At 39.4% G+C, this 25,658-nt stretch overlaps 2 protein-coding genes across 2 annotated transcripts; one reads left to right on the top strand and one right to left on the bottom strand.

The window, feature by feature from the left end:
- Positions 1 to 8,874: 8,874 nt before the first annotated feature.
- On the bottom strand, positions 8,875 to 19,641 carry LOC139147714 (zinc finger protein 507-like). The gene is given in 4 exon segments (XM_070718880.1): positions 8,875 to 11,801; positions 11,803 to 15,016; positions 16,009 to 16,069; positions 19,556 to 19,641. Coding segments are annotated over 2 exon segments (4,362 nt in total). The 5' UTR covers positions 14,926 to 15,016; positions 16,009 to 16,069; positions 19,556 to 19,641; the 3' UTR covers positions 8,875 to 10,562.
- Positions 19,642 to 19,671: 30 nt separating this feature from the next.
- Positions 19,672 to 25,444, top strand: LOC139147715 (zinc finger protein 407-like). The gene is made up of 2 exons (XM_070718881.1): positions 19,672 to 19,789; positions 21,119 to 25,444. Exon 2 carries the CDS (start codon positions 21,134 to 21,136, stop codon positions 24,137 to 24,139), a length of 3,006 nt encoding a protein of 1,001 aa, XP_070574982.1. The 5' UTR covers positions 19,672 to 19,789; positions 21,119 to 21,133; the 3' UTR covers positions 24,140 to 25,444.
- The last annotated feature ends 214 nt before the right edge of the window (positions 25,445 to 25,658 follow it).

Below are 25,658 nucleotides of genomic sequence, written 5' to 3'. Positions count from 1 at the left end.
TAATAGTTTCTCTTGTGTCTCTCCTATTTCGTACAAACCTATCCGGAATATGGCAGCTCACGCAGTATTGAGTTAGTTACTGCCGGATTCCGGGTGAAACTCCGCTATATAGTGTTCACTCCACTCATCGCGTTCACCCTACTCATCGCTTCCACTCACGCGCGCGTTTCACATGAAAGCAGAATACAAATCATTGCGTTCACTCCACTCAAACATTCACAAATCACAGACTTGAACCAAGTCTAGTGGTACACGTAAGTGTCAGCTGACAAGACTGGTCCCTTTGCAACGAGGCAAAATTTACTCGACAGTCATATATATATATATATATATATATATATATATATATATATATATATATATATATATATATATATATATATATATATATATATATATATATATATATATATATGTGTGGTGTGTGTGTGTGTGTGTGTGTGTGTGTGTGTGTGTGTATATTTATATATGTATATATTACATATGAGAGAGAGAGAGAGAGAGAGAGGAGAGAGAGAGAGAGAGAGAGAGAGAGAGAGAGAGAGAGAGCGAAAAACCCACACATACAATGACTATATGCAATAAAACATGTTAAACATCTGCTCGTCATAAACAGGACGAAAAGCTTGTCGAGAGATGCGGGTATTGCACTTTTGTAAAAAATATATTTATGTTTTATTTTGAATCAAACCTTTCCAGTATGGATGCAGTGTTCTGATCAAGGGCGGTGAGCCGATAAATCTGATCATTACGGGAGTTCAAAAGACTATAATGCCTCCCCCTCTCGAAGAATTGGGCAATGGTGTCAGAGGGGAGAAGGAATATTGCGACAGTTCTCCGAATACCTTTATGTATTACTGTACCCTTGAAATATTGAAGTTTCTCTTGTTACTTACCAATCAATGGTTCCGTCACTCATGTACTATAGTTTGTCTTTGGACGAAAATTGATGAATAGGGTGTTGCCCTGTTTGCCTCAGACAACAACGAAATAAACACGTCACGTCTCTTGGTAACGCTTGACGGAAGCGACAGCCCGGTTTCGCGGGTGTTGTAGCGTAGAAGATAGAGTGCAAGAGCTCTTTAAGTTGCCTCAGAAACAAAGACGTGGTCACTCAACCTACACTGCAGGTGATCTTGATATTGAATTCATCATTTCGATCGTACAACAATGTTCAGCTATCAATTTTTATCTCGTAAAGGGAGGGTGTCGTCGGAACTGCGCCTGTGCGACTCTCTCGTTCACAAGCAATGTATCTCGTGCACGATATGATATCTGGATGCATCATCTCAACGTAGCTGCAACATTTAAAGTTTACGATGTACATTATGACAAACATGTTTTAAACTTTCATTAAACGCCAACTATATCTTTGATACTGATTTTAGATTGGTCGTATGGGTCCCAGGCGACCTTTGAAAGTAGCTCCGACGACCCCCTCCCATCAAACGAAAAACAATTTTCTTAAAAAGCTATTTGGCATTTCCTAATTTATTTATCATTAAAGTGTGTACAATTGTAGAATTGTCCTCGATACTCTTCAATGTAACGAAAGCTTGCAAATTCCCTCCTAAAAACATTTCTTCTTTTCGGCGGAACTCAGCATGTCAAGCTTGGTGAATGATACCAAATATGCTACCGACCCCTTCGGTAATGAGGGACATGGAGGGGGGGCACGCTCTATTCTTTAAAACACCTGGCCAGGTTCCAAATCGGAACTTTAATGTGATTTGCGGTCGATCAATCAAATTTATATGCCGGTAGAAAAGAAGTAAGCAACGCTATTTTTACCCGTGAACTCGTCAATTCGATGGGTGTGCCTCGAAAAGGAGACAATCCATCATTGCTTCGCGATGGCTGGAAGGAAATGTGAACGTTATCGCACAGCCTGTAGATAGCTATACGTGTCATCGGCCTTATCGGATGGGATTTCGAAACTTGTTCTGCGGGACGTCCTTAAAATCTGCAAATGCCTTCGTTCGGAATCTGTAAAGGTCGGCTTCAGGATAACATAACACAATTCTTGGCAAGGTTCACGCTCTTGGTATGTTCAGAGTCCCTTTTGACATAGTTGACTAATAAAGCCAAAAGCAAAGTCCTGTGGATAGAGGGACTGTCAAAAATTTGGGATAAGCGACTGTCGACTGACCGATTTCAAAATTCCTACAGGGAGTACTTTTACATCGTACCAACACAATTCCGAGGTATTTTAAGCCCGGCGGTGGCAGTCCCCGGGTTGGTGGGTACCCATGCTTGTTACCCGAGTTTGAAAAGTACCCCCTTTCCTAGAATATTTCTGAGAAAAACACCCCCTATTTGTGGCAAATCTGGGAGAAATTAGCTGTAAAAAACATACCCTTATTTTCGAAATCTAGGAGGTTAGTATGTTGACTTCCAGGGTTGACCCTGGAGGTTGACTTTGTATACATGTACATACATCACAAATGTTTGTCCTCACCTGATTTTAGTCACATTCATACACAATCATCTTCCTTATCCGTTTGGATTATGAAAGGACTACCCCTAATCTCGGAGGTTACTCTGAAAAAGTACCCCTTTTTCTCGATTTCACGGACCTAGAATCTCCGAGATGACTGAAGAAAAACACCCCCTTTTCCGTGAATTTGGTAACGCGCATGGGTACCCACCAACCCGGGGACTGCCACCACCGGGATTTTAAGCAACATCGAGATTTGAAAGGAAAGTGAACACTGATCGCATGCAACCACAGGGAACTCGGCCTCCTTGTTTGTTTGTTCATTACTTATGTAGTATTTCCGTATACAATAACAAATCAATAAAGAATTTATATTTATTCATGTTTGTCAATAAATAATGGTGTTTATTTGTATTTGTTTGTTTACTAGTCAATAAATGATACTTTAAGAAGTTTCTAATACAATTCCACATATACGAAATAAAGTGTATCTCGCCTTTGCCATGAGGAGTAACCGGGCACGCATGTGTATCCACCACTCTCTCTGAATATTCACCTTTCCAGTAAGAAATATGGTACGTAGTCTAGAGAAACACATTACCGAACGTTAACCGAGATTAAAATTCAAAGTAGCCGCCATTTCTGTGTTAACTATATGGGTAAAAATTCGATTTTCGAAAAACTAAGATGGTAAAAATTTTCCTTACACCAAGAGCTCTGAAATAAGGCCAAACAAGTGGTACAGCAGAAAAGTAATGAAAAATGTTGCAATCTACTATAATTTTCAAACTGAATGATCATAGCAACACTGTTAGCATCTGGAAAAGGACCAGTGATGATACTTTACATACAGGCTTTTTAAAAATAAATGCTATAATGGAAATTTAACACACATCAAATGTAGACGTACAGAAGACACAGTCATACATCTAGACAGCCAACCTTGACATTGGCAACCCAAAAATGGGGAAACTTAAATTACACCAGAGAAGCTACTCTTTCATGGATGAATACGGAAAATTTGAATGCACAACTTAAGGCCTTATTTGAAAAAAAGTCACCTTCTGGGCCACATTTTGATGAATATCAATGGACTTTCAAACAAAAACACTCAACAGGAACAGATTCATTCACTTGTTAACTTAAGACAGCAAAATTACAACTTACACACATAATTCATATAAAGACAGTTTATTGATCACGTCACAAAATCCAAAAGGTATGAGTACAAAGAGTAGTTTCATGACATCTTCTGCCAATAAACTCCCAAGACTTCATAAACACTGAAGTGCAATGTAGCAGAGGTCCCTTGTGGCTTACACGAATTGTTCACAAGTATGAGGGACAGTCTTTAGACGGCCTTCACAGCACCTAGATCAACCTGACGACTAAGTTTGGAAGCAATGTCTGATACATTCAGAATAGCTGGTTTACCAGGGGATATACATTTGAAAGTAAATATATGTTATTTTGATTAAGAATATTACAATCAATAAATAAAGACTATATTTGGTTAAAATTATTGAAATTTTTAGTAAGAGGTAATCATTAACTGTTGATTTTCTGAATTACAAAAAAATGGAAAGGTACGAATTATCGTGTGCCTGAATTTAGCAGGTCAAATGATGCCCTGTTAAGTATGTACAGGAAGGCTTTGCTAGGAAGGGACATGTTCCTTTTACCAATACTAGAGAAGTTCTTAGACCCTTTCTGTAAGGTGTGTCTCATTTCAAATCTACTCGGTTGGGTCACTTTCATGTTGCCATAGCTACTGGACAGGTGTCTCACACACACAAATACAAATGATATGCAATCAGAGGTTATTATTTGCTAAAATAGTAGGAGAAAGGATTGCAAAGCAAATTTTTGTAAAATTCTGCCTGGTGTGGATTAAAAAATGAATGGACTTTATGTAATACTAATTACTACATTGTACCATATCTATTCTAGGTGTGAAGACTTGACTCTTCACAGTCAGCTTAATATAAATTTCAACAATAAAATTGAAAAAAAGAAGAAGAGTAAACATACATATTATCCAGTATGAGTGAATGGGATGAGAATTCAACAGATTAGCTCTGAACACTCATGCAGCATGCAGCTGCAAGATGTAATGACATATAAATCTGTGCCTGGCTGAGAAGCTACACATCATCGATAGAGACAAGTCAAGCCTTGGCAACAAGCGTTTGGAGCTGATCTCTCAATGCAGACATGAAAATAAACATGGCATGTCGAATTTCCCATACCAATCGCTTATAAAAGATCTGCCAACCAAATACAAGGACTGGAAGTTGAAACACAAAATGACAGTTAGAAAGTCAGTTGAATCAAGTCACCTGAAGACTGCTGAAATCCATGAAACTCTGAGCTACAACTAAGCTTTGATCTGTACTCTCAATCTAATTACATAAAACATATAATATATATATATATATATATATAATTACACAAAGTTACTAAAAGTACAAAGTAATGATATTTGTTACTTAAGTTTCACGCATCCTGCAGTCATCAGACAGATGATTGTAGGATGCATGAAACTTAAGTAACAGATATCATTACTTTGTACTTGAAGTAATTTTGTGTTATTATATATAATGCTCTGCTTTGGCATTGAGCACTGTAATTTCCCACGAGGATATCTGTATATGTGCATATTATATATATATATATATATATATATATATATATATTATATATATATATATATGTATATATATATATATATATATATATATATATATATATATATATATATATATATATGCTGGATATACTACACTGTTGAATCACAGCTACTGTTTCACACATCTTTGTCAAGAAGTTGACCAGGTATCCTGGAAGTGTACAAAGAAACATGAAAACTAACTTAACCAATGTCAGGAACTTATGGTTATGTTAAGCTCAAGTTCTTGTTATCAAAAGATGCATTTCCACCTAGCACAGAATAAGTTAATGGAGAATGGTCTCTTCCTCGTCATCTGCTCTTTACCAGACAGAATAAATATGGGGGAAAAAATTGTAAAAAAGCAGATAAAGTTACAAAGATCTACATACGTGATCCAATACTAAAAAAATACTTTGATATCTCAACACAATATAAATGCCATGGTGAAACACTACACTGCTTTGCTTAACCATTTTCAGAGAGATAATTTATAATCAGTTATGCTGGTCTGAAATCTGGGTACTTTCAATACATGTTCTGTTCACTGACCTCACTGTGTTTATTTTTAAGGTAGTGTGTGCCTCGAAATTGAGAAACTTAATCTTTGCCCAAACTTTCCTAACAGAAACGTTGAACCATTAGTTATTGAAATCAAGAATAAAAATCAGGGGTTATCGTGCAAAAGTTGGTACTGGAGAAACAAAGAACTCAACATATTCTAACACTTTAAATTCACAATGGCTACTATCCTTGTTAGCTCCGGGGAAAAATAAAATTTTTTTGGATTTTCACTAAAATAAACTGGTGAAAAGCTTGGAGCTTTGTTCACTGAATGAGCTTCAAAATGAGCAAAAACATATTGTAAAAGTTTGAGTCTGAATATCTAACCCCGGGGCATTCTACCGTTTTTTTTTTTATCTCCTTAAAATGCTGGCAGTATACCAACCATAACAATTGGTACCTCTATTTTGATATTTTTAGATCTAAATTTACAGTTGAAAAAAAAGTACTGAACAAAAGCATGGCAAGGAACAGTTAGCCCTCTGAGTGCTGTAAATTTTCCCCCCAAAATTTTACCAATTTTTATGAATTTTTTGTAATTTTTTGACAATTTTGGACCGAATGGACATAACTTTTCATCAGCTGCAATTTTTGATCAAAACTGTGGAAGAGTTCTGAAAAAAATTGTCATGGTTACATTTCATAAAGGCGGCAATAATTGACTTTGGTGCTCAAAGGGTTAACGTAACGTCATTTCAAGGGATCATGATCAAAATGACTACAACTATTCTGCAAGTCAAAAATCTCACGCTTAGCAAGTAGCGAGAACACGCACTGTCATGGGTTACATTTTATGTCTTGGCTGTAAGCTGTGATCAAGAAAAGAAAGTGTAAAATTCGTCCATGAAAGTAGACAGTACAGCAAACATGCAGATCTGAATTAATGTTATCCTTATCGACAAGTCAGATTTGGCGGGAAAGTTCCATTATCTGTCACTTTAATGTATTTTCCAAGATTTTGGTTCTGTTTTGAAAATATTACTTGTGTTTCTACTCCTAAAATCTTTTTGAAATGCCTATACATGTGTGTAATGTCCGATATCATCATTGAGAGCTGAATTTTGATCTGAAGTATGGTAAAATTTGTTTCTCAACAACACTGCATATTGTGAACAACATACTGTATTTGCAAGGATAATGGTATATTTTCACCTTGGGGAGAAGAGCATGGACTTGTTTTCTAGAATAAAAATATTGAAAATATATTACAAAGCCACAGCTATCATTCCTTTGTTAATATTGGACAGAAATCAAAAGTTGGTATCAAAATATTGCATTTGAAACTTTCACTTGAAAAAGGCCATGGTTAAGAAAGTGATTTTCTTTAAATGTTGACAACTCCAGGCAGAGGCAATTATTCATAACAATTTTGCAGCATTTATATCATGCAATACAGTTGCATATATACAGGTACTACTTAATGTACTTTGAAATTCTACACATCTCTGCTAATAACCTAACTGCTACATAATACTCTGCGGTTTATTTTACAAGTTGACGGCAAACCCAACCGACCAAGTCCATCCCCTCCCTACCCCTAAAATGGACAAATACAAATATTGTACTGGTCTTGTTCAAAATAGTCTACATAAACCATGAACTATAGCTGCTGGTTGTGCTTTGCATCCTTGAAAATGTGACATCTTCATCTTTTGGCTACAAAAGTGATGAAATCATGAACTTGGCATTTTGCTACATTTCAATATGGCTATAAAATTGTTCAGTTTCATAGTAAAGTAACAACCGTTTCTTTGGCTGACAGTTTATAAGGCAAACTAATACCTCTCACATGACACATAATGAGACCACTTGCCCTAATTACTAAATATGGCTCTATTAATTACAATACATGAATATTCATGACTATCTTCCATATTTGGTAAACAGAGTAAGCAAACACTAAATGACCAGATACGCTATCACTAGGCCATTATCGTGATCCTTATGTGATTTCACATCCCAGTATTTTTCACTTTTTCTTGCCTAAATACTGCATGGCAAAATGGATTTGTTGTCCTAACATGAGATGGAGTAGCAATTAGTACAAGAAATGACCAGCATGGTTGCAAACTGGCAGCGTCATTGCATCAAAACTGCCAGGGATGCTGTAAGGTCACACAGGGGTCATGCAAATGGCCCATTCACATGTGCAGAATGATCTTTGCTGTTAAAGGAGATTACCTGTCGCAATTTTCAAAACTATCATCCCACTTGTTTTTTAAACAGTAGGACAAAGTTGAACTTGACAGAGCCTTGCCCCATGAGCGAAAGACTTCAAAAAGTGTGCAGCTACAATGGGTTGTAACTCAAGCTGTACACATCAGCTTACAACAATTTCAAAATTACAAGCTGATTTTCCAAAATCAAGAATTCACAAGAGCACATGCAATATCATCATAATCACATTCCCTCCTCAGGATTACATATTTCACTTTCCAACTTTTTCGTGCGCTGTGTCCTACCAAAACAAATAGCTTTATCTATTTTCTATCAATAATTTGAGTGCAGCAAATATTTTACTGTTGTGTTGCATTTGAGCAAGTTCTGACAAAAATAAGTTTTTGCTAAATTAAGATCTCACAACGCCAAGAACGGTGTTGCATGAGAAAACCCAAATGATCATGGCAATGTGAGATACTTGTCATAAGCAACCCAGCTAGCGGAACACACCTGAAAATGTATTAAAAATCAAAGAAACTGCATTTTTTGAAAAGAGAAACGTAAGGGCAAATCTAATGTTAACTATGATGGAGGATATGACAAAGAAGAAGAAAAATAACCAAAGACAAATAAAACTTTGCAAATTCACGAAAATTGTTACATTGAACATAAAAAACAATTCCCTCTGTTGAAATTTGTACTTTATAATTCAAATAAAGGTCATATTTCAGGATGTTTTGGGTTTATCGGCAGATTTTACTTGCTTATATTGCATTACAAAAAATAAATATTTTTATATCATTTCTGGTATTATGAATACAAATATCAAAATATTACTCTTCAAAACAAGGGTGATAGATGTTATGTTTTTTAACATCTCAGGAACATTAAACAAAATTGTATCATTTTCTAGGGAAACATTAGGCATGGAGCATTTACAAAGCTGAATAAATTGAATTTTGCAATTCTTAGGCAGAGATAACATTTGACTGGCTCTTTTGGTTGGAAAAATACTTCAAAAATATGCAGATTTTGTTTTGTGAACAATAAGACTAAAACAATATGAAATAATTGTTGACTGCTCTGCACTTCATGAAAAGGCCACACATTGTTGAATGCATATAAACATTTCTGTCCCTGACAATCAAGTTTATTCATTTTTGCCAGCAAACTTTACTGTGATCAAAGACGTGAGAGTGGGGAAAGAGGAAGGGGGTTAAACAGCTAAAAGAAATCTGTCTTGGAAAAAATGAACATGAGGAATACAGCAAAGCTTAGTAAAACGGATGTCAAGTTCTTTTAAACTGACGTATATTTTGTTTTACATCTGAGGATTGAGTTACATGTACCCAGTGTTGAAATCCTTGTTTGGATATAAAATCATAGCATTTAGAAATGATAGAACACATGGCTGTGGTGACCTTTGACCTTATTGTTGTGCAGTATTCTGTGAGTACCAATGTTTTCGTGTGTTTTAATGACTTTTTCGGTACTGGAAGGTGGGTATTACATATTTATATATTTCAGATAATGGAAACTGGCCAGAAGGAAAGATCTAATCTCGTCACTTATTATCTTCATTGATTTTTTTTAAGAGGGATGAGGGGTTGAATTTTCATATTGTCTTGTGGTTCAAGCATTATTTGCCAGCCTATTATTCGTTTTATTTTGAACATCTATTGTTATCTGTTGCATCGTGAAAATTGGATCAATGACATGGTCTAATTTCACATCATGCCATTTCCTGAAGCAGATTAAAAATATAATACCAACGAGGTCACAACTAGAACATTATGTCACTGACGCACCATTACAAAATTGGAATAAATTATAATACACAGACTTTTGATACTATATTGGATTACTGAAAACATTTCAAACTATAGTGTAATGTCAAGACCTGGTATGAATATGGTAAAACATCTGATATTTTTCTAATCATTTAAAAATCATCAAGCATTAGTCAGTAACACTAGTGCGTACCAAAATAGTCAAAAATTTCAGTTGGATCTAATAATAAGTTAGTTGCCAATTAAAGTGGATGGACAAGTTACAAAAATTGGATATTTAACCTCACAGTTAATTTATAGGAAATGATATCTTTGAAAAAATTTAAAGAATTATAAAAAATTTTATATTTTTTACATTTGTTCAATCCCAACTCCCAAGAATGAGTATCATCATAGAGACACAATTTTTTGAATGATAATTCTGAGTTTGTGATATCATGTACATCGTTAGTGTGGGGATTTTGTGCCAAGAGCTTTTGGTTTACTACCAGTTAAACTTAGTAACACAAGCTATTCTCTTCAGAGCCTACTAACAATCTCCCTATTTCCAAGCAGAGCATGGAGTATACACAAGAATACCATACACTACCAAAGCAGTTTTTTTAGCAAATATCATTCAAGAGCAATGTTTGAAAACTCACTAAATTCTGGCCTAAGTGAAAGCTATGAAAGAGCTTATGGATATGCCCTGATCATGGAAACAGGAACTATGACATGATACATGGAACACTATCGCAGTCTAGAAGTTGGCAAAAAGATGCAGCTTGCGTGGACTATTACAGCGACTACTCTACTTTTCCTCACTCTGTAAGTGCAGCATTTTTCTTAGTTTTTTGAATTCACAAAATATTTTTTAAAAATTCTGGATTTTATATTTGTTAAGGAATTGATGATGAAAAATTGTGAATGCTAACTAAGTGTTAACTGAACATCTTTTCTTTTGTCAGTTTTCAGTGGCAACTACCTCTTCTTGGTGCCCTATCACGTCCGGTTCTGGACATCGTTCAACGCCGTCAGCCAGACTCTCCAAAGTGTTCAAGACTTGGACATTGTTGTTGTCCGCTGATGGCTCTGCGTTCTCAGCTTGCTGTTGATCTTGCTGTCTCTGCAGCTGCTGTTGTGGTTGCAGGCCAAGATGCTGCTCAGCCAGAGGCTGGTGCGACTGCCTGTCCTGTTGATTTGAGATAGCGCTCTTGTCGGTACTTCCAACGCCCTGCGACTGGTTGATTTGAATGTGCGTCTTCATGTGCTCCGTCAATGCAGCTTTGTCGATACCCTCGTAGCCACACTGAGAGCAACGGAAAGTTACCAGGGAGTACTCAAAACCCTTGTTCCTATTTTGTTTTTTCAGGACTTGGGACTCTGACTGGGAATCCTGTTCGGAGAACTGCTCAGCTTTCTCAGCCGTCCTTTTGCGGTCATCTTTTGCTTTGGACACAGAGGTGTGCTGTTTGGATTCAAAGTCAAGTGCTGCGTTGATCACATCATTAGTTGCATCGTAGTTATAGTTGGGCTCACTTGCATGCCTCCACATGTGAGATTTCAATGAGGGGAGGTGACTGCATATGTAGCCACATAGATTACATTTGTATTGCTCCATTTGCTGGACGTTGTGGACCTCCCCGTAATGTTTTTTCATGTGGGAGCGCAGGCTCTGTGGATAGGGGCCTGCGAAGTCGCAGTACTGGCACTTGTAAGGCTTGTCAGAGGCATGGAATTTCATGTGGTTCTTAACACCACTGATGGTGGCTGAGGTGTAGTCGCAGATCTCACACTTGTACGGTTTGACATGCACCTGTCGATGCTTCTCCAGGTTCTCCCTGGTGTCTGCTGTGAAGTCGCACTCTTGGCACGAGTACGTCTGATTCATCTCACACTCCAGTTTGTGCTGCCTGAGGAGGTATCTCTGTTTGAAACTCATGCTGCACGCGTAGCAAGTATAAATTCTATTTGTGGTGTGCGTTTTCAGGTGGGCCTTGAAAGTCGCTGAGTTACACGTCTCATAGTCACACGTCTCACATTGAAACGGCACATTTTCATTGTGTCCCCTGACGTGTGCTTTCAGCTGGCTCTTGTAATAGAATGTGGCAGAACACTCCTTGCATTGGTATGTCCGTTGTTTGCAGTGGTCCATCATATGTTCCTGCAGGTCTTCACTGTGATCGCCAATGAAATCACACAAGAGGGCACTTGTAGGGGATCCTCTCCTTATGAATTCGCATATGCTGCTTCACATACCCTTTATTAGCACTGAAGTACTGACACAGTTTGCACTGGTAAAGAGGCTGCGGGACGTTCACTGTCTCTATCAGACTCTCCAGGTCAACTGTCTCTCTGTCTCTGTCGCTTGTAATGCTGGCGGAAGTCTGTTGTAATTTCTCCATGATTTCTTCTCGGGACTCATCAGGGTTGTCCCGCATTCTTTCAATAACTGTCAAGAGAGAGCTGCTGATACCTCCTTGTTTTGAACTGTTGCTTTCATTGCTGTCGTCACTGAAGGCTGGGCTCACAGCGCCACTTTTTCTTCTCTTGCTCCGGGTAACCATTCCTTTGCCTGCCGACCGCTTTGCCCTTTGTGGCTGGGGTTTATCTTGACTGACATCATGATCATAAATAACAATGATCTGCTCATCTCCGACCACTTCTTCTGAAGTGCAAACACAGGGTTCATCTAAGTCTGGGTTATAGTTCGGACAATTTTTCTGTTGATCAGTTTCAGCCTGTGTCTGCATTTGTGTATTTTTGCGGGCCACGGGTGGCACGAAAGGCACTGCCTCTAAAGCTTGTGAATTTTCCGTATGCGGTACATGTTCTTCCTTCTGCTTGTCTTGTCCACCACTGACATGCATCCCTTGACTCTTAAGTCCTGCCAAAGTGGCTGCAATCAGTGATTCCAGGGCATTGCTACCCTGTCCAGCGGAACCCTTGCCCTTTTTGGGTTCAGCAGTGCTCCGAGATCTCTGTTTAGATCCCTCTTGTTGCGACTTTTGGAGCAGGGATGCCAAAAGGTTGCTGCAGGATACACCAGAACTTGAGGCACTCTCAACTTTCTCACTAACAAGCCTTTGCTCACCTCCTTTGCCGTTATCCGTTGATTCGTTTCCAGAGCCAATATCTAAAACCTCTGTTTGCCTGTCACCTGCTGCCCCAGGATGAGTATTTGATTTAGCATTTGTCTTCTCTCTTTGAAGTAATTCAGTCTGATAGGCCTCTTGGAGGTCTCGATGCTCTACAGCGTATCTTACAGAGTGCCGCTTCGATCTATCATCTTTCGCACTGGAGATTACCCTGTCTTTTCCTATTTGGTGTTCTACAGTGTCAGATATGAGCTGCTGCAGGGATGTCCTGGTTTCGATGATCAACTTGTTTACATCGTCACTGCTAGATTTTGAAGCTTCCTGTTTGGGCGTTGCATGCTTGTTTGCTGGTGTTTCATGGTCGTGTCGTGGATCTTCCTTGTTTTCAGATGTATTATCTGTGGTCATCAATGCTGCATCATTCTGTTCTGAGATGGCAAGCTGCTGGTTATTGACACTTGTTCCTTTTCTAGCACTTGATGTTTCTGTATTCTTGTCTACAAAAGTCATTTCCGTGCACAGCTCCTTGCTGACAGTTCTTCCACTGTCGGTAAGCTTTTGTTCTGCAGGTGATCTCTTCCTCATCTGTTCTACTTGGCTTTCATTTGTTTGGTCGCGTTGTTCACTGCTGTCTGGACTGGTCTGAGCAACTCCGGTGTTGCTGACCTCTGGTGGTTTAGCCTGATTGACCGCTGGGTAGTACTTCCTTGCATAGGCTGTCGACACCAACCGCTCTATCACTGGGAACTGCTTTGGATTCACATTCACTGGCTGGCACTGGCACTGGTCAGCAACAGAGCTTTCTCCGCAACAATTTTTCCCACTGGTCTGACCACAGCAGGTTGACATAGTTGGCTGGCCGCCAGAATTTGATATCTGGTTAGGCTGGTTGATTGCTGAAAAAAGTTCTTCAATAACAGGGTAGGAGCATCCTTCCTCACCAGCGTGTCGCCATGCATGAGCTTTCAGAGTGCAGAGTTTCTCGCAAACATAGCCACACAGTAGGCATTTGAAGAGTGAAGGGGCCGGCTGTGGCACTTGGCGGGTCTGCGGAGCATTCTGAGGTAAGGATGAAGGGAAGACAGCTCCGGAGTCGCTGTTCGGCCTGCTAGATGTATTTTCCACGGACTGGCCATCTTTCTGAAGCTGAACGACTCCCTTAGGGGCGATCTTGTCTATGTGCTTCCACATATGATCGCGCAGTACCTCCTCACACTTGCAGGAGTACCCACACTCAGAACACTTCAACATCAACTCCTGAGTTTGGTTGTGGGTTTTCAAATGGGCTTGCAGCACAGAGAGTTCCATGGTGACAAACTCGCACTGGTTACACTTATACTTTCGGCTGACCTCATGGCTGCGCTGGTGCCGCGTCATCAGATTTTTCATGGTTGTTGCATAATCGCAGAGAGCACACTTGTAAACATCGTCGGGATGAGTCCGCAGGTGTGCATAGAACATGCTCTTCTCTGGCGTTTTGAATTCACACAAATTACACTTGTACTCTTTTAATTCCGGCTCTGGCACCAGATACATGTCATCTCCCGAGTTGGCATTTCCTCCAGTTCTATTCTGGCAGCACGGGCACTTGGGTAGAGTTTTACCCAATAACTGGACCGGATCAACAGCAAACAGACATGGGCACTCAGGGCACTTGTACAAATTCTGCACATCTGTCTGCTTGGATTGTTCCTTCGTCTTTGACGAAGCCTCAGTCTGGCAGATTTGGATATCTTTTGTTGTGGGGTTTGATGACTTTTTACACGAGTCAGATTCACTTTGCTGTTGTTTATTCCCGTTTACAATTTCAGTGAGTTTCTGAATCACGATAGAAAGAGCTTCATCTTTGTTGCATTGTCTCCCAGGATCATCGCATTGCCTCCCCGTAATGTCGCATTGGCTCCCAGGAGTGCCGCATTGCCTCCTAGGATTCACACTTCCTGCCATGTCATTATCAGGGTCATGTTCAGTGGCCACTGCTGAGTGTTCCTGACTCCTTTCAACTCTGTCAACCTCGACGACGTCATCATTTCCTGACGGCTGCAGGGCAATGCGCAGACATCCCTGTGCAACATGTGTTGGTGGATTGGCAGTAATGGACACTGGATACACTTGAAGCTGATCATCCCTATCCGATGTTCTTGGACTTCTTCCAGAATGGTTCATGCTGCTGACCTGATGGAGATCAATGCTTTCCACAGCTTCAACAACAACACGGGAATTTTCCATTTTTCGTTGGCAATCAGTGTTGATACAAAAGCAGCGCCAGTTCAAACTGTCTGTTGTCAATAACCATTTGATTTGAGTGATGGTGCCATTTCTGAAAACAAAAATAAGTATATCTTGTGAGAAGGTACTAGTATCTATGGTAACATGCAGAACAGTTCTGCAAAGTGCATGACTGGGTGCATGATATTATTGGTGTGCTTAACTAAAGAAGGGGAAGCTGCATGTTTCCGATGTAGCATCCATGAATTCAACTTTATTCAATTCAAACACAGGTACAATGCTCTATAAATACAGTTTTCAGTCACCAGGTCTTTAAAGTTTTGGCAATGCATCTGCAAGCCTTTTAATTTATTGTTTAAAGGACCCGTAGCTGCAACTTTTGAAGTGTTTTTTACTACAGTGTTCTCCCCAGAGCTATTATAGAGTGGTGGCCGCCACTCTATAATTTTTGGTAAACGATAGAAACTCATTACCATAACAATTACATTTATTGTTATGCAAATTAGCCGCCACTCTATCAGAAAATCCTGGGGAGATCACTGTACTACCATATATTTTGTTTTTAATATCTACAGTAATAGTTTTTGTCTTGTTGTACTTCAAAAGCATATTGAGATACAAAGTGTTATGTTGACAAACACAATATTAGGTGTTCTACATACTTTTGGAAGTAGAACAAGAATGTGCGATTGACATAAAAAAACATGGTGAAAAAAGGTTATCGAAATTGACAGCCCTTTAAAAACACTTTTAAATTTGTAAACCTCTTTTACAATTGCCTTTTATGACCCCTTTCATGCATGTTCAGCTGCAAGATTTGTATAAATTGACAGCAAAACATTCCTGATTAAAAAGAGAAAGGCTTATCCACGGTCGCTCTGGGTTGCATGCAAATAATTTAATCATTTTTTATATCAGGCAATTGCAAAATGGAGAAAATTAATCTCATCAAAATAAATTTTTACTGAAGAGCGATAAGTACTGGGATATTTAAAAGAAGTAACGACATGTCATCACATTTGCTGTCCACAAATAATACTTATTCAATGAAGGATTGAAATAAAAGTGATGGCAAATACTCACCTGTAGCTACTGAAGATGAAAAGAAGCCATAGTTACATTAGTCCTTGACTTTGAAAAACACCTGTGGTTGAAAGAAAGAAGGTATCTTTCAGTTATAGAGGAAAACAAAAGTTGTTGCTCAAAAAGTCTCACACCAGTGAATTGAAAAGAAATTTGTACATGATCATATCATTTTTGCCAAATGTCAGGGACTACAAAGATCTGTTTAACTATGGTCTTATTTGACTGCATGGTTATTTTAACCCTTTCACCACCATGGTTTAGCCCAGACCCATTGTTACCAATGTTAACAGATTAATCCTTCAGACAGAAATATGACAGGATGGATTTATTTGACATGTACACTTAGCCACAACAATCTACCGGGAAGAACAATCCTTTGACTGTCTTTAGGCAGAGTCACTTTAAAAGCAGTGTGAAAATAAGGGCAACCATAAGATCATACCACTCTGAAATAAACTTTGGTAGTGCCCACATCTCAAAAAGGGTCCTCAAACAAATGTTAGGAATTATCATCCAGTGTATCTTTGATCAATTGTTTCAAAAATATATGAGAAAATGGTATCAAGGTGAGCATGTAACTGTAACTATTTACTGGTAATTTTGAAACTTGAAAAGTATAGGAGACAAAGTATCCTCTTTGACTTCTTTACAAGTACACAAGCTACCTGATTGGTAGATCCCTGGTAGTTCATGTGAAAGGTTATGCTGATGTAGGTCAGACCCTGGTTTGATAAGGCCAGAGTTTTCAAAGGGGTTGCGACTGGGCTCAATGTGTACCATGTTATATTTTGATGACACTTGAGGCAAAAGGGTTCGCAAATGACATAATGATCTCACATGAATATGCCAAGGTAAACATTTGTCCGCATTTTCAGATAACACTTTTAGAAACTACGCATGCTAGAATGACAAAAATACTATTTAGTAGGCGACTTCTAGTGTTACTATGAATACAAAAAGGCATCCGAATACAAGCCTCTACAACAATCAAGCGTGCAATGCTGACAAAGTTTTTCACATTTTCTGCAGTAGTGTTTGATTTCGCGATAATGACTAACAAAAAAATAACCACAAACAGCACTTTTTCAAGTGTGGTTTATCAGACTTTGCTGATGATATGTCATGGCACAAGATCTTTTGTAATTGTGAATATCTGTTCAAGATATCATAAAACTCATGTCATTTCCATTATTACTGATCACTGATGGTTACTTGGCTTGACTTACGCTGTATGAGTATCTATGCATTGTTTACAAAGCTTTTTGTAAGATGCAAACAATTTAACTGTGGCTCAGTCATTTGTACAGTATAAAGTGTACTCACAGTCAGATAAACAGGAAGTTGTTCAGAATAATGTCACTACCATACATATTTGTGCAGCCTGTGGTATATTGTGAAGTTAAGAGTTGATAATTATACCTATGATGATTTTTTAAAAGGGTTAATTTACTCAAACTGTATAAACTGTGCACACATTTTGATTTCTGCATAAATCAGTTCACACTCTCCTGGATTGTCAACCAATTTTCAATAGGAAGGGCTGTTTGCAAGTGACGTCATTGCTCTCTCTTTAATATGCAAAAACAAATATTTGTCTGCAAATTTAGATTCCATTTTTGGAAAAAACAAGGGATGCAAGAACAACGAAAATACAACTACACAGGTGACTGCTGATGTTACAGTGAACACTAGAAAAAAACACTAACAGGTCAGACTGCAATAAGCTTCAAAGACAGCCACAGATGCAAACTGACAAAGTTGTCCGCATTTCAGATATAAATGTCTGAACTTGCGCGTGTGCAGCTATATTCAGTAACAAACCTGTAACTGTGAACAGCCCTATAATGCTTATCAGAATATTTTATGAACCTGGTGGTAGGGTCATATTCACTAGCAATTTACTTTTACACATCCTGACGCTATGCAGTGGCTTTTTATCAAAGTTTGCCAATTTTTAAGTTGTTTTGCACTTCAAGTGTTATAAATAGTACTAAATGGGTTTATATTTATGTTTTGTCCTGGTAATTCATCACTTGTTTTGTCAATGACTTTGTCTTTTAACACTTTATTGTTGTTTTTCACTGTAACCTTGCTGTTACTGTTAGTGCAAATCCTGGTGTGGCTTTAAGACTACCATATCTGTATTGGAGTTAGAAATAAATAAAAAAATAAATAAATATCTCTCCAGTAAAACCAGTGTGCCCTCTAACTTTTACAATGTCAGAACTTTTTAAGTCATTTTAGGAATTGCTTGAAATAAACTTCAACAAAACCTACATGTATACTAATACATGTATATGAAAATTGTAAAATTTCTTGTGTCAAAATCTTACCAAACTGATAAAATTTTACATGCGTACATAGTACGTCACAAGTCCCTAGTTAATGGACTGAAATTTCTTGCGTCTGAACCATATGCATCAATCTGTAGAAAGATAGTTGTGCTGATGATGGGGATCACCACCACTTCATATTGGTATATAGGGATTCTTAATATTGTCATTCAGAATTACATTCAATTAAATGATACAGTGGTACCCATCTCGAAGCTGTTTTTCATACTTTTTTGTATACTGAGAAGTCATGCACATAAGCCTGATACAACAAAAATATGATTTGTTGTTTCTTATTTTTCATTCAAAAGTATCAACATTTTTGAACAGTATGATATCCCCTCGGCCGCCCTTCAAAAGCAGGCGACAATTGCGAGCTCAAGACAGCAGTTGAGCAAAAACAATGGTATGTTTTTTGATTGAGATCACTCTCAAACTGACACAAAGTTGTTTGCAATATTGCAGGGCGTATATGTATTTGTGTGCTACTTCCATGGATGGACCACGGTCCCTCCACAAAACCATGGATGGACAAAGAGTTGTTATAACCATAGACAGTAGAAGCAAGACTACTGTTTGTGTTACAACGCGATACGGTTGCTCTGCTGTGAAGGAGAAATGTAAATATTAATTTTGAGTGATAAATATCAACCAAATATTTGTTTACATAAGCTTGTGCTGGGCAGCTAGGGTAGGTGACCTATGTGATCAAATTTATGTTAATTTAACGTCGAAAAGGAAACCAAAGAACGGCTCTCTGTGTACACTTTGAGCGCCCATAGCAATCACGGACACACCGTACTACTGTAGTACTACTGATGACGTGCACGCTGACAATATTGAAGAAAAGTTCGTATATTTTGATGGCGTGAAAACAAGTGATCAGTATCATCTGGCCTAAAGCTTGTGCCGCCGACATATGCCACGGAGAAAAAGCTTCAGAAATAACCATCTTACGTTTTAAAATTAGAGAGCAATTTACGACAGTCGGCTTAGAGCTGACCTGTAAATTGACAAATTTGAACGCCAGCTTCATTACGATGAGCGTGTACGTGTGCCTTGTGTTCGAGCGCCAATCACTGTTTGACTGGTCGGCGAATTTGACAGCCCACTATTTACGGGATTTTACTGGACTTGAGGGAGAGTCATGATATCTCCGTAACATAGAATTTGAGGTTTCATAGAACTGATCATATGATTTCTACACTTACCTATATTTATGTGAAAAATTTTGAAGTTTTCATCAAAATTTGCTTCAAATTCCAGAAATGCCGTTTGCGGTGTCCAAGATGGCGGCTGTTTAAAATCACGTGACTATAGGTCCCGGGTCAAATTCTGCCACGGAAAGGTCACTTGGCGCTCTACATACTAGAACACTTCTTCGGCGCGGTGTTATCATCACAGCTTGATTTGTTGTATAAGATAGAGCAAGGCCGGAAGACAAGGTAGGTCAGTCTATAGAGCGGGCAACGACGTTATGAATGCTTCTAAGGTGTGTGTTGGTTTGTCGTCGCCAGCGTTTTTTTCTTGAGCACCGAACGGCCTTTCGACTGATACTATGATAGCATCATCCTTTTACCCGCGGGCCGCGCGCGGTGCAGCATGGTGAAGGGACTGTGTTTTGTCGCATAGGCAAATCACGGATATAGAACATGGAGATTGAATCTCTGTGGTCAAAGTTTATTCCGGATCGGGCTTGTGCTTTATTTCAACCATAATTTATGTCGTGGTTTCGTTACACTTACAGTTCCTATTTAGCAGTATAATATCAGGTCCCTAATATCATGGCCGAAAACGACATTGTATCCCTCTGCAGATGTGTTCATTTCCTTCTTCAGATTTGACCAACGCTCTGCAGTGCAGATTGTAATTTCTTCATATAGCTATATGAGCTGCGCTCTGCAGATTTGCAGTAGGTCAAATCTGAAGAAGGAATGAACATCTTTAGAGCATGGCTCAAAATCAAACGTGCAGAGCGCTGAGAGCGTAGCTCAAATCTAAAGAAGAGTATTACATTCTGCAGAGCGTAGGTCAAATCTACAGAGCAGAGCTCAATCTGCAGAGCGTCGGCCAAATCTACGGAGCGTAGGCCAAATCTGAAGAAGGAAATTACATTCTGCAGAGTGTTGTTCAAATCATGCAGCGCATAGGTCAAATCTGAAGAAGAGAATTACACAATCTGCAGAGCATAGCTCAAATCTGAAGAAGGACATTACAATCTTCAGACTGAACATAAGCCAAATCTACAGAGCGTAGCTCAATTTGCAGAGCGTAGGTCAAATCTGCAAGCTGAGCAGTGAGCTACCTTCTGGGTAACACACACAAATTTCAACTCATGAAAAACAATTCCTAATACACCACCGATGACATCAAAATGGGCGTGGTGTGAACTATTATTACATACGCTCTCGCATTATGAACCCTAATCTACCTATCAATTTACCATATCACCAAAAAGACGAAATTTTTGACCAGTCTTACGATGTATTGAACCAAATTTCAAGTAAGGTACACTTTCCTTGGTACGATGGAAAGTAATGCCAAATTAACCAATCTTATAACCTTTTAATTGTTGAATTACCTACACTTCCATTGAGGTGTTACACTCCAGCCACAATATGATCATGCCAATAGCTCTGATATTTGACATAATATGCTTTTCACCACGGTCCCTCCGGACCATGTTTTCACTGAGTCAATACAAGTTCCAAACAATGTGACGTATCTTTGAAGTTATCAGTTACTAAATTAAGATGTAACTTTTTGTTTTGCAGACAAAGACATCCAAAATGGAGTTACCTGACCTAGAAGAAGATCAGGACACCCATCTGTGTCTGAATTGCAAGGACACCGTCATCGGTCTGATGAACTACATCAGACACAAGAAAGAACTGTGTCCAGAGAGAAAGAACAACGCAAAGACAAAAAGGATCTTTGATGAGGAGAAGGCATCCACAGAGCCAACAAACAAGAGGGAGAAGATAACAATACCTTCCTCTGACAACAATGAAACTCGCAAACTTCGAAAGAAGAGGAAGCGGACAGGACGTCCAAATCAGGCTATTCATCTCTACCCACCCACCAGTCTGACAGATGTTGGAAATATCTTTGAGTCAAGTTCAGAGGATGAGAACGGAGCAGATGTGTATGACAGTGATGGCACAGAGGACCGTGACCCTGGCAAAGAGGAGGGTAGTTCTGTCATTGACAACCTGAATGAGAAAGACAGAGGACTTCATGCCATCTCTGGAGTTGCAGATGGTGTTGCAGAGAAGGGAGATGAGACGAAGACAGGTTTGGAGGAGAAAGATGAAGAAGATGCAGTTAATGACAGTTACTCAGCAAAGAGACAAAATGAGGTGAGAACAGGACAGGCGAAGACAGGTAGAAAAAGAGGCCGGCCAAGAAAAGCAGTAAATTCAACAGGTGGAGATGGGCCTAAAAGAAGGGTTGGAAGACCAAGGAAAAACAAGACTTTGCAAACATCAGATAAAATTGAACATATTGTAAATTCACCTCACAATACTCGCAGAAGTACCAGAAGTAGAAGAAGCGTCAATGTAAGGTACACTGTGTCATCTCACAAAGGTGAAGGCGCAAGGAAAAGACAAAGGGTTTCACCATTAGGGACAAATAGTGTAAAAAGTGGATATGGAGTTGACATTTCAATTGAAAGAAATCTTGGTTGTATGCCGGGAGAAAATGATGGTGACACAGAAAAGAGGAGTCTGATAACTAAAGTTGCAGAGAGCCAACATGGATCTCTGTCTTCAGAGTCGCATAACGGTGTTGGATTGGGAGATCAAGGAAACGCTGATGGAAAAGTTGGAAATGAAGGAAGAGAGGGTGAGGCAAAGCCGGATGATGACAGGAATCTATCTGAGCCAGAGACGGAAGAGAATGAAACGTTTGCCTATATGGGAGCCCTGGGACTGCAGTCCTCGAGGTTGAATTCTAAGAGTCAGAGAGTTACTGATGAGCAGAACTCTGCGTTGACATTAGAAGAGTCAGAGCAAAAGACAGCGGCTGAAAGTGGGTCTGGAGGTAGTGACACTGATGAAGACTGGTATGAATCAGCTGACTCATCATCGTATGAAGATGATGATGATGATGACGATGACTGGAAGAGAAAAAGGAAACGTGTCTCAAGCAGAGTTCACTGTGTTGAGTGTGGTTACAGTTCAACTAAAATTCGAGATGTGAAAAGACATATGAGGAAGGAACACCCAGAGACAAACATCGCAAAGTCACAACACACTCACAACTTTCTGCTTGATTATGAGAAGTGTAACGTGTGCAATATCAAATTGTCTCCCTCCCACTCCGCCGTGCACTGGGAGTCCAGAAAACACCGGAGGAACGTCAAACAGAAAGAAGGCGGTGCACCGCAAGAGGTGTGCAAAAAATGCCCCAAGGCTTTCTACATATGGGAGGACTTGCAGCATCATATTGAAGAGGAACACCATGAACGAATACTGCACTGTTCAGTTTGCAAAATGGGGTTTTCCAACAATGAGGAGCTGGAAAGTCACCTCAAGTCAGAGGAGCATACCCACTGGAGTGGTGTGCAGGAGTCCTTCAAGACATTGGAGGAGTCGGTAACGAAGAAGAATATGAATAAGTTTAAAAAGGTACTGATGTCGGACGGAGTCTGTCGGTATAAGTGTGATGAGTGTGGAAAAATCGTGACAACCAAGTCTTCAGTCCTAATTCACCTGCGTCAGCATAGCGGTGACAGACCCTTCAAGTGTTGTTACTGTAGCCACACATTTCGGCAGAAGGGGGACTTCAACCTTCACTTAAAGCGACACTTCGGTGTGAAAGAGAAGCAGTGTCCGCATTGTGATTACCGGGCGCTGAAGAAAACAACACTGAGAAGGCACATCGATTCTCAGCATGGCTCAGGCAAGGAAAAGAAAATAATCTGTGAGGTTTGCGGCATGCGATTCTACGACCGGGGTACTTGGAAGATACACTTCAAAATACACACTAATGACCGACCATTTAAATGCACTTTCGTGGGATGCATGTATGCATTTAGACAGTCCACCGAGCTGAAGTATCACCTCCTAACACACACTGACCAAAAGCCGTTCCTGTGCGACTTTTGCGGGTACGCCGGAAAGACCCAACATGCTCTGACAAAACACAGACGCACACACACAGGGGAGAAACCATTCAAATGTGACTTTGAGGGCTGTAATTATGCAAGCACAACATGCTCCCACCTCAAAAGACACAAACGTTTGCACGTCGGAGCTAAACCCTACAAATGCCCGTACTGTGAATACAGGACCTCCAATATGGAGAATATGCACAAACATATCAGTAAAACTAAGAAACATCTGGGGAAGAAACTCTTTGTTTGCCCGTACTGCAAGAATTTCTCAACCAATGAGACCAAAGAGTTCAGAAAGCATGTGCATTATGAGCACCGACCTGTCCAGCCTAGTGAGGTGATGTCCGTGATTGCCGGTGTGTACAAACCAGAGGATGACCGTGCCCCAGCCAGTGCAGCAGCAATGATGGGTGAAAGCACCACTGTAGCAATAGAGCAACCATCCTTCACAGAGACTGCCGAATCAGCATTGGCAATTCAAGGAGACACTGACGGTCTGACAGAAATCGTCTTTGTGCCGCCGTCGATGACTGTTCAAGTCACCACAGAGCAGGCGAGTGATAAGCAGTATGAGGGCGCTGTGAAGCAGACCCATAGCCTAGCCATTGGTTCGCGGGTGTTCAGCATTGTTGAGGTGTCAACGGAGGACATTACTCAACAAGATGGGAATGCATGACAAGCTGTTAACAAGACAAAAACAAGCTGAGGGGGCAGAACTTGCAGAGCCAAGATACAAATTTGCCTCAACAACGACTGTAATGAGCCAAGTGTACCTTAAATCATCCAGACAATAAAACAACTTCAAGTCACTGAGAGAACCACCAGAATGGCTGACTTACCGATGCATACTTTCACCACTTATCTCTCAAATGATCCAAGTTGCCATCTCTAACATAATTTTGATAGGTACTCTGTGTGTTTTTATGTGAAAATTTATTTTGTGTTGATTAGTGCAACAGACCCCTGATAACTCTTTGTCCTAATAACTATAGAAGCCTTTCTTACAGACCCAGGATGTAAAAGCTGTAGTGATAGAATTCCTGGTCCCCATCACAAATTATAACAGCAATATATTTGTATTTTTGATTTTAGATCGACATGTTAAATGAGAGTAGAAATATGATAAGTGATGACCAGGTGCTGGCATTTATAACCAGCACACGTGTTCGTTTTATTGTGCAGGTGAAAGTCAGTAGAATGAGTTCAGACAAGAAACAAGGAATGATGTTGAAAGATGATTATGCTGTGTCTTTAAGGTAGTACGAGCCTAGAAAATGAAAGATTTCAACTTTTGCTCAAACTTCCCTCCATAAAACTTTCAACCATCCTTTTACCAAACCAAGAATAAAAAATTAAAGGTCACTGTATGAAGTTTGGAGCTAGAGAAACGAATTACATAACATATTCTGGTATTTGAAATTTAAAATGGCTGCCATCGCGGTATTAACTCTCTGGGGGAAAAATAGAATTTTCGAACTTCAAATAAAACTTAGGGAAATTTTTCTCTTGCCAAAAGCTTCAAAATGACCTCAAACAAGCAATTGCCCAGAAAAATATTGGAAAAATTGTAGAGTCCAAATATCTGTCCCCAAGGCACGTTCTACCTTAAGGTAGTATGCACCTCGAAAGTGAAAGACTTAAACTTTTGCTCTAACTTTCCTCAAGGAATCTTTCAATCATTCTCTTTCAAAATCAAGAATAAAAATAGGGGGTCACCGTGCCAATTTTGGTACTAGAGAAACAAATTACCCAAGATTTACTGATATTAGAAATTCAAAATGGCCGCCAATCCTGTGTTAACTCTATGGAGAAAAATAAAAAATTCGAATTTCGAAAAACCAAGCTGGTGAAAGTTTTTTTTCACCAAGAGCTTTAATTAAAATGAACCCCCACATGTGGTATATCAGAAGAGAATTGTAAAAGTTTGAGAGTCAAAATGTCTGTCCCCGAGGTGCGTTCTACCTTAAGTCACTTTTGAATAGTGTTGATCGCGATTTCGGATTTGTTACTAAATATAGCTGCACGCGCGCGACTTTCGGACAAATATGCTGAAATTCGGACAAACTATGTTGTTGTATGCAAGGCTACTGTTGCAGCTTGTAGTCTCAGTCATCAATTCATACGAATAATTGTGACGCTAAATAGCCATTCTAACACTCGCAGGTTTTATTTTTGTCGTTTATGCGGAAAATGCG

This window comes from Ptychodera flava, chromosome 13 (assembly GCF_041260155.1).
Source record: "Ptychodera flava strain L36383 chromosome 13, AS_Pfla_20210202, whole genome shotgun sequence".
NCBI classification, from domain to species: domain Eukaryota; kingdom Metazoa; phylum Hemichordata; class Enteropneusta; family Ptychoderidae; genus Ptychodera; species Ptychodera flava.
Note: the sequence above shows the minus strand (reverse complement) of the source record. Positions and strands in the feature narration are given on the sequence as shown.

Bases quoted from the DNA above. Each gene is read 5' to 3' on its own strand.
- LOC139147715 (XM_070718881.1), top strand. From the start codon at position 21,134: ATGGAGTTACCTGACCTAGAAGAAGATCAGGACACCCATCTGTGTCTG.